The sequence below is a fragment of the Cupressus sempervirens genome, chromosome 7 (assembly GCF_028749045.1).
Source record: "Cupressus sempervirens isolate cs-2001-9-10 chromosome 7, ASM2874904v1, whole genome shotgun sequence".
In the NCBI taxonomy this organism is placed as follows: Eukaryota; Viridiplantae; Streptophyta; class Pinopsida; order Cupressales; family Cupressaceae; genus Cupressus; species Cupressus sempervirens.
The window spans coordinates 620,025,218-620,037,951 of NC_143124.1; the positions used below are offsets into that span (position 1 = coordinate 620,025,218).

Genomic DNA, 12,734 nt, shown 5'->3' on the forward strand with positions numbered 1-12,734 from the left:
TTCCATCAAAGGCCCCTGATTTTACTTACAACTATTAGATCTGGTACGAACCTCCCAATAGCTTCATAAAGTCCACCCACAATTTAACACTCACTTTGTCTATCTATGTAAAATCTTTTAAGCTCTGAACAGTAGGCTGCTGCACGCATAGGGGTGAATCCTTAGCAATCTAACATCATCTAATAATTTAATAATATTCTCAGATGTTTTCATTGGGTTCATGGTGTCAATCATTTTAAGAAAATTATACCTTCAAGACAGCCCAACAAAACATTAATCCATGGCCTCTAACTCATGTTTGACCATTCATTGTTAAATATGGTGCAGCTTGTTGCACTCCAAAAAGCTTAGACTACTACTCATCTCTTGCTCACCCTTTCCATTGATCTATTCAAACAAGTTGCACCGAAAAAATATGAAGTGGGAGATTTATACCTTTTGCCAAGCTCAACAATTTTTTGAATGCATTTTTAAATGTAAATTTTTGGCTATATGGAATGGAATGGCACTTGAATAAAACAATCAAGCAGTGCACCATTAACATGTTGTTTCTATATTGTTCCAAAGGATATTCAATGTTCCACTTCCGACTAATACCTTTGTTGTGACCTTGGGCATTTTTGAAGAGGAAGACATCAAACATGTTGTAAACCACTGCATTTCCTTCTGAATTCTCTTTTTTCGTGTCAATTTCATCTTTCCTATGATCAAAGTGGCCTAATCTTTCTCTAGAACAATTTGAAGTGATGAAGTTATAGCATTGTGTGTAGTATAGCATTGTGTGTAGAAACACCCACTCCATGACCACCTAAAATTCAACATTGGTAGCCCACTACCCTCATAAAACTCTTACATGATTATGCAAACAAAACTTTATATCATTACAATCACAATTACATGTTTCCATCCCTAAGCATTTCATTTCGCAGATGCCAGTGGTTTATGTTCTATACATTTAGAATACCAATAATGACATCGATTTTTTGAAAAAAGTAACCTCAAATGATAACAGGCACATTGAAAAATATAAATTGGTATTACTTTTTTAAATGGCATATAAAATATTGACAATCGTAGTATCCAAATTTCCATTGCTAGAAATATTGCTACTAAAAATTTGTCATATCTAATTTTCATTCTTATGTATTATGATATTAAAACCCTCATTGAATTATTGTGATATGAAATATTAAAAATGTTTAGAAAGATGCAATATTATAATGGCAAAATGAAATACCCATTAATTTTTCCCTCATTTTGGGCTGCACTTTTATTATACTGTCCTTAAAGCAATGACAAATCTAAAAATAACTTATTCTTGTGTGAATTTGGCTCACGAAATCACTACGTCCAGATACCATCATCACTCATCTATAGTATTTGGTTCTCATCCCTATATGAAAATCACTGGATCAGACTTGACCCAAGTCATTTTCACAGTTGCATATTAAAATTACAACATGTCAGCCTATTCACAAACCATTGTGATCCAACCTAGCCCACATCTTGTTGATTTATAAAATTAGATGGTATTTTGTTGCTTTTGAAGACGTTCATTCATTCGTTTGAAATCATGCTGAGATCAATACAAATCACCAAAGAGCATTTATGAGAGCATCATAACAGCATTATCATAGAATTACATCAACACACATCATCATGCGTCCATTGCACAACTACTTGCTACCCTTTATAATTGTTCCAAAGTCGTTGACTTAGTCCAGCTTGGGGTCAATGAAGGAGAACAGGACCCTTGCAATTCAGCAGATTCCCTAAAGGTGTTTCTAAACACCACCAGTGCTTGCTCAAATTGAAATATTTGAAAAAAGATGCAAGTAAATTTCAAAAATCAAATTTCTGCTAGCTCTTTCATGTGAGTACAGGTTTGGGTCTGTTTGACAATCCAGTTCCACAAGCACAGATCTAAACCACAGAAAAATACAATCAGTTCGCAGATTTTGAGACACTTGTCTGATCAATCATCAGACTCTAAAATCCTAAGAAAGTCAAACATTGACAAGCCCCAAAATGTTTGTTTTATACATCATTTTACGATTTACAAAAGATCATGTATCTCAGGAATAAGAAAAAACCTAAGGTGTTAATTATTTTTACACAAGGAAGGCAATTTTTTATCCATAAATTCCAGCAACCTTAAATGTAAGAAACAATTTTTACATAAGTAGTATTAATTTTAGGGGGCTTTAATTTATGCTGAGTGGATTTTGAAATTTTGGAGGAAAAATAGGTAACCTACAACTAAATTTACAGCTTACACAGCCCAATTCTTATCATCTCAACTTCAAGACTTTTTGTGCTCATCAAGAGTAAATTTGCACATGCATGTTGTTTTCTAAGCTTCAATTGTTTCTTGCCTGCTATTGTTTGATATAATACTTGCAGATGACAATAGAAATGATGGGCATTCAAATAAAGATAAAGAATGAGAGGATTTCAGCAAAGTTATATAGAAACATGATTTTGGAGAGTTCGAGTTAATTCAATAAGCATTAATGCACACAGCATTTTAAGAGATGTTGTAGACATGTTTCTTTGAGAAAATTATAATCAAAAGAGTCGCCATCTCAAAATAGCAACTAAAAAAATGTATCATTCTGTGCAAACATCCACCTCTATTCTTTGAAAGTGCTACTTATCAGCATTTGAATGGTATGATTAATATGCACTTCACAGAAATAGACTAAATTAAGTAAAAGAAACATGTGATTTACCTGAAAGAATAAGAATGGTGTCTGACTTTTGTTCTGGAATTGTTTGCTTCTGTAGAAGATTCCATACCAGTCATTTTCATGTTTTTCAGACTCAGGATTAATCCATTCTTTCTAATTAGGGTACAGAAACCTCCTCCCAGCCTTAGCCACACTCTCAAGAGATAAGACAAAAGCTTGTCTAGATTGTGAATGCTACAAGAAAGTTATTTGTTACAATCTTTTCCTCGGGGCACGCATGCCAAGTCCACGACCTTCTTTCTCAAGCCTACAGCATACAACATTATTGCTCACTAGAGTTCTCAAGAAAGGAAATAAAATGCATGGAAAGCTTGCTTACACAAAATAAAAGCAAAAAAATAATTTATCATAAATTAATGACCACCACAAATCATTTTACGTTCAACTACATTTCCACCCAAGAATATAAAAAAAGTATAGCAATTCATTTAACTGCAAAAACATGGATGGAAAATAGAAACCAGAGAACAAGGATGATTTTTTATGTACTTACATTTTGACTGTCATTTTATTGTATTGGACAGATTTTGTAGAGAAAACTTATATCATCATGTCATTGAGATCATGAAACTCTTTAAATGCCAATGATAGTTTTGAGGTCTCTACAATTAAAATTCTGGTTATGTCTTACAAACAAGATATTTTACGTGCGTACTATATCTGGTCTATGACCTCAATCTTGTAGAATATGTTCAGGGATTGATCCACATTACACCCTGGTGAGGTTTATCCCCAACATAGACTAGGATTGCAGTTTATGCATGCACACTACCAAACATAGTATCCACAATCTCATCTCCGCTTCTTGTAACATGAATCATATTTTCTTCTTCAGTCATCTATCATCATCTTCTATTGTCCTGTATCATGATTGACATACAATCTTCTTCCCATAATCCACATCCTCCATTACTTCTCTTTGCATGTTGACTGCTCATATCCATAAACCTGACATTTTCCTTCTGTTTCACAACATTCAAATGGGAGAACATGAATTCTTCCCAATATAAATATCCTCCAATACTTTTCTTCCCATGTTGACTGCTCTTATCTATAACCCTGAACTTTATTTGACTTGCAATTCTAAAATGCAACTTGTTTGTGCTATTGCCTTCAATTTCCTTGTACACTTTGTCTATATTCATATTTAGTTTCAGTGTCTCCAAGTAACCGCTTCTCCTATTTTGAAAATAATCATAACAGTATCGGTGCCAGTCTCTAGAGTCTCAAAGTAGGCCAGTCTCAGAGCAAACTTGACTTAGCCTATTTTAGTTTTGATGGCTAAAAGACACCAAATAGTCATATTTGTTCAAAAGAGATTTGACTGAATCCTTGGTAGGAATGTGACCAACTATAAACTAATGCTGCTGGATTAGAATATTCTTGTAAATAGGGCTTCCAAGATTTCAACCATATGAATAAGTTGTGTCACCCTAAGTTCCTAACATTGAGAACCTACTTATTAGGGCCCTGCTTATCAAATATTGTTTATTTTATCATCTTAACCACTCCATCAAGGAGAGGAAATCTCCTGTGCAGCCTCTAAGGCAAGAAGTTGTTAAGAGCAATGGATTTTGTCAATATATCCACCCTATAATGTTCAAGTTTCAGGTTTAAGATTGATAGGAAAAGGAAGATTTTTCTAAGAGCTTAAACTCTAGAACATCTAGAAGATACAAATCTAACAATAAGCACAACAAGAAAATAACCTAGATATCATCTAGGAAAAGAAAAAAACAAAGCTGAGAGCTAACAAAGAACCCACCGCCAAACAAGGCTAGGGGTAAACAAGCAGAAAACAATTATGAGGGAGGCAATGTAGAGAGAGCCACAGCCACCTTGCCCTCCAACTTTAAAAACTGAGAATGATCATTGACAGCAATGACATTGTGCTTCATTTGTCTCTTTGTTCTTTTGCCGGGGTCAGCTTCCATAGCGCTCATCTTCTTTTAAATTCCTGACTGAAGCACATGAAAACTCAGCACATTTTTTTTTATGTTAGTCCTGGCCAAATTAATCACCACCTTAAGATCATCGCTTATTGTTTGCAGTTCTCTGTCGAGAATCTCAAGTTGTATTTTATATTTTCCCTCAGCAATGGAACAAGATTCCTTGTGTTTTTTAGATTTGTAACAGATAGCAGGGTTGGTATATGGACCCCTGAATGTTATGCAACACAGGAACAGCAATTTATAAGATTTGGACTTCTTTTAGAGCCTTGACATGAGAAAAATAAACAACAAATGAAGCATCAGACACAGACTGATGGCACCAATTGGTTTTTGTAAAATGAATATATAGATTAACAGGGGACTAAAATTGATATAAAAGTAAGACGGAAGGGAAATTCACTTTATCCTAAGATGTGACTTTTTGAAGGGAGTGACCAGCTGTCTTAGGATAGTCATGGGACAGCACAGATGTCTCTGTCTGTCCCAGGAACGGCCGGCTGTTTTTCTAGCCTTCTGCTGCATCCCCCAGTTCTAAGGACAATTCCTACAATTTTCCAAATTTTTGGGACAGCCTGGGGACATCCCCCAGGCATCCCCTCATCCTCGAAACATCCCAAAGACGGGAACACACCTAAAAAGACTGGGTATACATCCTCAAATTTCCTTGATCCAATCTCTTCAACCATCCCTAGCCATTTATCCTCAAAATCTATAAATAAGCAAAAGAATTTGCATTCCTGACTTAAGCGTGTGAATACTCACAGCACAGTTTTTTTATGTTTGTCCTGTCCGAATTAATCGCCTTCTTACGAACATCACTTATAGTTTGCAGTTCTTCGTCCAGATATTTTTTTATAATTTCCCTCAGCAAAAGAATGAGATTCTTTATGCTTTTTATATTTTAATTAGAGCGCCGAGTGTTAAGGCAATATTTCACAATATATTGGCTCTTGGAGTCTTCTGATTCTCAGGTCCCCTTGTAGTTATAAACTATATTCCATACGGGTACAGCAACAGGCAAGAAGGTCATGCTGTGGGGATTGAAGGAAATACAGGGCCACATTTTGGAGATGGCAGGGAACAGAAATTTAAAAATAGGGAAATCCAAAAATATAGGAATTTTCAGTTTCTCATTGGATAAGGCATTCCAATTTCATTATAGAACCATATTACTAAAGCTGATCTGAGAATTCACAAGAGTTGACATAAACATTATACTTGAAAGTCTATTATTCTGGTGCATCCTCAACAGTCTATCAACTATAAAGAAATGTCACTGGAATTTCTTACATTCAGCATCAAGATTAGTATCAACACAAAATTTCACTTGAAGAGCTGCAAAAGATGAAGACCTATAACACTTAATCATTTATCCCAATCTATTGTTTACAATTGGCACTAAGGGATACTTTTCATAGTTTCATATAAGTGTCCTGTCCACTTAATGGAAATTTTAAATAGATGTGAAGTACAATCCGGATACCAAAACAAACAATAATACATATCCTGCAATCTACCAAAAGTCATATTCCTTTGATAGGCAAGACAGATTTAATAAGAGCTGAAGTCAACAATCACCTTAATGATGTAAAGATGATAGAAAATAATTATAAGACACTTGCAAAGCCATGAAAAGCTAAAACTAAATCAGCTATGCTATCTCAAATGGATTCCTTTTTCTATTTAAATTTCTCAAATGTCCTAATGTTATTACAGCTTTAAAATGATCAATAATGCAAATAACAACACCATATGCTCTTAAAAATTTTGCATCTGAAATGGTAGTGTTAAATATGGTTTTTAATATGAACGTATTTCTTTAGGTTTTTGGTTTTAAAAGGGTGTGGGAACCTTGTGGGACCCCGCCCCTTTTTTATTCTTTACTAATCTACTGTAATGTTATTTTAAATGTTGCCTACCGTCTGGGGACAGCTGGCTGAAATTAAATTGTTACCACGAGGAAATATAAATCATATGGAAATGCCTCCTTATGCTGAACTTTCAATATGAATCTAAAGCATATAAGCTTATGGTTAAGATGTTCTAAAGAGCATAATGATCATAAACAAAACATGTCGTTCAAAAAGTTTTACACTTAAGAATGAAGTTGTAAACGATCATGAAAGAGATTGAGACCATAAATGCCTTCTAGAAAATGCAATACAAACCAATAATGCCCAATAATAAATCTTGATATTTTAGAAGGAAAAAAGTTTGTTCTATTTCTAGGAATTCTTTACAGTTTTGATTATGGTACCTTCAGAAAGAAGAAGCTTGGTTGAAATGATATGAAATTTTCAACCATGATCTCTGGGCATCAAATCTTACTATTGTAGATGAAAACAAATAAAGACCATTAAGTATTATGCAAAGTTTTGTAACCTACGTTGGTGCGAGTTTGCCAAGACTCTTTAGCTCAGTATTAGTTGCTTTGTCCACAACTCTTCCACTGATTTCAATGTGGTAAGACTTGTCTTTCGTGACTGGTAGACCTCTGCCAGCAAGCCGATCCAAGTCCTTCTGATGGAGCTCCCTACTATTTACTAAAATTCGAGTTTTTCCACCAGCACAGTCCCGTGGCATGGGATAGTTGAATTCATCTATGAAAGGCTGCACCCCACACACACAGATTTAGGTCAATATTGTGGCATGCAGAAGTATACTCGTAGTGATTAATTCTCCATTGAAGCATAATTTGCCATAGAAACAAACAAAAGAACAGGATGAAATCAACATACGGGTATGATGCCCAGACAACGCTCCCCCATAACACCCCAAAACCCAGCTTGGTAGTCATACCTGAGTGCATCATCCAGAAGAGAAAACTGTAAATTTTCTCTGAAATATATCTAACAGATAAATTCTGCTCGGAGAAATTAATTAAACATTCTACCAATTCAAAACATAGTTGAAAATTCACTAACACTTAAGTTCAAAAAAACTATCCTTCAGAAAAAGAGCATTATAATGTCTCCAGCCTACCAGTAATAACCAGGTTGGATGGGTCCAGCATGTTCCTCGGCCTTCTTCACCAAATTGTCAGATATAGGCCTGCCATTTACAAAAACATTTGACCTAACAACCTCTGACCCTTGATTACCTTTTTTCAAATCTTTGAAACTCTTTTTGAAAAATCCTTTAATAGAGGTGTTCCAACTCCAGCTTGACTCTTTTGACAGTTCTTCTTGATTTTCCATTTCAGACACATCAGGCTTGGTAGACAACTTTGTGTGCTTCCAGCCAATAGTGTTCCCAGAAAGGCTTAAGTTTCCCGAGTCCATACTCTGTTGCTGACTAGTAACAGTAGTCTTTTCAAGACAGACCTTGTTTATCATTGCCAACGGTGAAGAATAACCAAAATGCTCATGAAGTGGAGAGCCTGCAAGAGGTGATGACATATCTGGTGCTGAGGGCCCTTCGGCCATAGCAAAATCGTCCCTAGCCTGATAGTTTCTCATGTCATGCAAATGTTTTGGTGAAGAATCACAATCTTGAACATTAAAACCTTTAAGTTTTTCATCTAGCCTAGCCATGTGAAGATGAGGTTTGCTTGATACAGAACAGCTTTTTAATAGACCATTCTGAACAGTAGGAGCTACTTGAAAGGAATCATGGTTCCCATTTGCAGATTGACTGTTTGACAAACAGAAATCAGAATCATCAACATGTGAATCAGGACTGTCATAGACATCTCTCTCATTTGTAAGCATATTTTGAATGGCACTAGAAGAACCGGTGGCACCATTGGCTGCTGAAATTCCAAGGTCTTGAACTTCAGAATTTCCCTGCAGTTGCCTGGATGGATAGTCAATGTGTTTGGCCACAGCTATACCTTGTTTCTTAGACCAAACAGTGAATACAAAAATACTGAAACATGTACCACATCGAAGTTTATGCTTTTTCTTCAATGTGGGAGATAAATTTCTAGGTATTAATAGCAACTGCAAACAATTATCACAGAGAACAAAGGGTGCACCCCCTGCAAAGGGTGAGCATGACAAAGTCCTGTCCTTTCTAATCACTGGTCCTGGTGCATATTTCTTTTCATGATAAAGAATCTGTTCAGACTCTTGTGATTTAGACCTCTGTATATCTAAAACTTCATGATATGGGTAAGGATGTTTATGAGCTGGAGCACGTTGCGCTTCAACACGGCTTGGGTAGGAATTATTGAAATGCATTTGAGTAGCTGCTGTGTGCAACTGCTGATGGCAAAAAGCAGCTGGTGGCACATGTAGTGGAATATGGCATGCATTTCCATCCTGATAACCATGCGAACAGCAATCTCCTGGGTGCTGCAAAGAAAGCCTTGAACAACAAGCACAAGAAGTGTGCCCTTCATTCACAGATTGACGAGAGAAAGGATAATTCTGATGCTGTGGATTTAGACCCTGTTCCCCAGAATATGATGATTGAGGGATTCTATGAGAAGTGGCATTTCTTTTATTAATAAATCCATGGGACATCCTGTGACCAAAATTCTGAGGACTTATATGCTTTGATGCAAATCCATTTGATATATCTTCTTCATCCATCAATCCATGCAATGACGCATTCGCAATATGCATTTGGTGCTGTCCAGCACGGGAAATGGACTGCATCCTTGGACCATACACCAGCTGCCCTGAACTTTGTTGTGATCTATCTGAGTAGTCCCCCCAAGAAGACTCCACGTCATTGGCAGTAGGAAAAATCCCCCCGGAATGGCCATTTTGAGACAGCTGTCTCTCCATCACTGTTGACCTGGATCCAGGGGTCATAGCCATCCTGCCAATGTTGCGTTGAGATTGCGCATTTGAAGAATAAGGAACCTGACATGACCTACTAAGCTGATCTCTCAACTCATCTAGTTTAGTTAGTAGTTCCATCCGTTTTTGTAAGATTTGATATTCAGTTTCATACACCTGTGGTAAATTCCCATTGTAATCAAATTCGTGGTAGTCATAATTTTCATTTAACTGTGAGGAGCCTTTGGAAGTCAAGTAAAACTCTGATCTGACTGATTCCAGTGGCTTATAACCTGACAAGTGAGGCCACCCTCTAACATCTTGGCTCTGTTGAACATGCTGTGAAGACTGAAAGTTGTCGTTGATCTGATTATGATGCATTTTATTTGGTTGAAAACCATATTCCAAGCTCTTTTCCCTTACTTGAGAATGCAATTTATGGTGGTTATGCTTTTGCCAATCCACGTCCATTTCTGTTCTCTTTAGTTGCTGCTGACGTTGAGTAGATTTCGTTGGTGCAGATTGCAAGTTAAGAGGGTTCGGTATCATATGATCCATTGGATGGTCCAATTCACTATCTATCTGAACAGAATAATCCCACTCGGCACTAGAGTCATCAACAGGACCATGCAAAACTCTTCCGTTGCTTGGCACTTGAACTGGCAGTCCTTTTCTGAACCCTGTCACATTGGACCTAGTCTCTACTCTATTGGCTTCTTCTTGAGAAATCGGAGGAGATTGATGTCCAGAAACCCAAGAAGATTTCACAAACACTCTATCGGTGACCTCCGACCTATCTAAATCTCTTGACGATGAATCTGGTGGCATGAGATTAGAGACAGTATTTTGAATTTTCAAGTGGGTGGAGCCTGTATCTTGTCGAGGACGAGGAAAAATGCTAAGTACCTCATCAGATGAACTCGAACCTGCACTGTTTGCCAACCTGTTCCTTTGAGGCGGGTAAAGTTTGCCTGATGATCCATCTGATATTTCTTCTGCCTTTTCCCTTATTTGTCTGATTTCAGAGTGCGGCTGATAAAGAGGGTTTTTTGTATCAGATATGAGCTGTCTCTGCCTGTACTTGTGGGTCGGGTGAGGTCCGACTGCTGTGGGCTTATGGGGCAGCTCTCTTAAATTGTCACACTGTGCCAAATTCATCTCTTCATTTTCACCTTCAAAACATTCATCTGATACTCTTACACCCCCATTATCATCCGACGATGATGACTCGCTCACCCAATTTTGTTTTTTGTCCTGATAAGATCGGTTTTCATGGGTGTGGTCATCCACATGCTGCCTCCGCCCTTTGGCTTCGACACTAGAGAATTCCTCCACACGGCTATCTGCGCTCTTCTCTTCCGTCTTTCCCAATGGCAAACCGGTTGCTTCAGCTTTTGTTTCATTTAATTTTGAGTCACTCTTTGGCGCGCCGCGATGCTTTGCTGCACATTGAAAGCAAAATTAAATTATCTCCATTGAACTGATGAAAGGAGTGCTTATGTTGAGAGGCTTTTGGTGGGTGTTCTCTGATTCAAACCATTATCCGAAACCAAAGGAGATGGGCAACCAGTTTTCATGTGAACTTATTACAAACAGCGTTATCCGTACAAGGGCAGCCGGGTTTTTTCATGTGAAAATGTTTTCAATCGAGACAATTATATTTATAGCTTATAAGAGAGAGATGGTGCATACCTTGAAGTGCAGTTTGGCAACCGCCGCATCGGTAAAGAGGAAGAACGTCGGCAATCTCAGGAAGAACCCTCTGACACTTAGGGCAACGCACTAATCTGACTCCAGTTGTTGATATTTCTCTTGACATATTGATTCACATAAATTTTTGTGAGCTCTGGAGTTTCATAAATCTTCCTGTAAATGAAAAAAAACAAAAAGATTCGAAACTCTTGAGTTCCTAGAAGACTTCACACTTTTTGTTACAACTCTTGGAGTTTCAGGAATAATTGTCAGTTAAGGGACGGCCTCGATAAAGTGTCTTGGGATTATCCCAAATTCCAGTTATAACCTCCCACGCCTTCCGTGTTTTTTGCACTTATTCAAAATATGCACCTTGCAATAGTGTTTACCATCTATGCTTATTCCAATTCCGTAATATCACCCTCATCTGATTTCAGTGCACCGGATAAAGGATAAAGAAAAAGGTTTCGGTATTCAATATTAAAAAAATGAAAAAGATTTCTGTCGCTTCCAAGAAAAAGGCCAGCTTAAAGCACAACAGCTGGTTATGTCGACAAGAACTAATTTTTGGGAGAAGGGTTATAGAGGAACAAATATAGAAAGAGAATCGTGCTCTTCCAACTTCAATATCAGGTCCAGGAATTTAATGACGCTTTACTTTTGACTTACTCTCTCATTGAACAGAAGCTTATCATGTAGACAGAAATAAATAAATAAATAAAACAAGACTTGGCGTCAGGTTTAAGCTCCCTGAGTCGTTGGTTTAGCAGAGACTTTCTCAAACCCACCCACCTCAACCTCTGTAAGTATAACGTATGATTTCTTTCTCACCGCTTACTGCGTTTTTTGCATCAAAATTATTTTAAAAGCCAATCCCACATTTTCTGTCAACGGGCATTTCGAGTTCCTGAAAACATGATAAGAATAGGAACTTCAAGACTGCAAGAAATTTCTATAATTGCAAGTTCACCAAATACCAAGGACAATACGGAATTCAAACTTGGAATCTGAAAACCGTGATTGAAAAGTAGAAAAGATGGAAAACGAACATGACCAACTTGTCTTTGTTTGAGCCTGAGCTGGCAACGGCAATGGCCGTTTGGGTGACTAAGCCCTTGAAATCGTCTGTGCATTGGACAAGAGCAGACAATAATATATATACAAGTGAAAGGGGTGTTGCAAACGCGTGAAGTGAATGGACCAAGCACCAGCAAGGATGATAAGCCGGAAGAAGGGAGAAGGCAAAAGACCAAATCGTAAACGGTAACAGTCTTCATAAGGGTCCCTTGCACATCATTCAAGGTTACAAGGTTTATAATTGGGGAGGAGTCTTGGATTTAACTTTGTTAAACTTCTGATTACTGGACTAAACCTTATTAAATTTCCTATTACTGAACTAAACTTCCGATTATATGTTAAAAGGCAACAATGCTTACAGTTTTGTACAGCTATCTTCTGCTACACGCTGAATTAGAAGGTATAAACCCAATTGAAATGCTTAACTAGTCAACCGTTCAATCAGAACACATCCAGTAAACAGTAACAGTACTTCTGAGGATATGTTGTACATAATTCCAAGTTACAAAGAATCTATTTTATACGTAGTTAAAATC

The 12,734-nt window shown here is 37.2% G+C and overlaps 1 protein-coding gene across 3 annotated transcripts in view; it reads right to left on the reverse strand.

Moving 5' to 3' along the window:
• LOC149548232 (uncharacterized) overlaps positions 1–12,250 on the reverse strand; it is a 52,866-nt gene extending 40,616 nt beyond the window's left edge. The window contains exons 1-6 of one of the 3 annotated variants that reach the window (XR_016354006.1): positions 11,122–12,250; positions 7,685–10,871; positions 7,441–7,501; positions 7,089–7,312; positions 2,733–2,997; positions 1,216–1,923 (exon numbers count right to left, since the gene is read on the reverse strand). Coding sequence is in view for 1 of the 3 variants with exons in the window: in XM_089792279.1 (XP_089648405.1) it covers positions 7,085–7,312; positions 7,441–7,501; positions 7,685–10,871; positions 11,122–11,248 (3,603 nt within the window). In the remaining 2 variants the exon portion in view is untranslated. Of the gene's footprint in view, positions 1–1,215; positions 1,924–2,732; positions 2,998–7,084; positions 7,313–7,440; positions 7,502–7,684; positions 10,872–11,121 lie in introns of those variants that run through there. The other 2 variants (XR_016354005.1, XM_089792279.1) reach the window with 2 other exon arrangements.
• Positions 12,251–12,734: the final 484 nt, after the last annotated feature.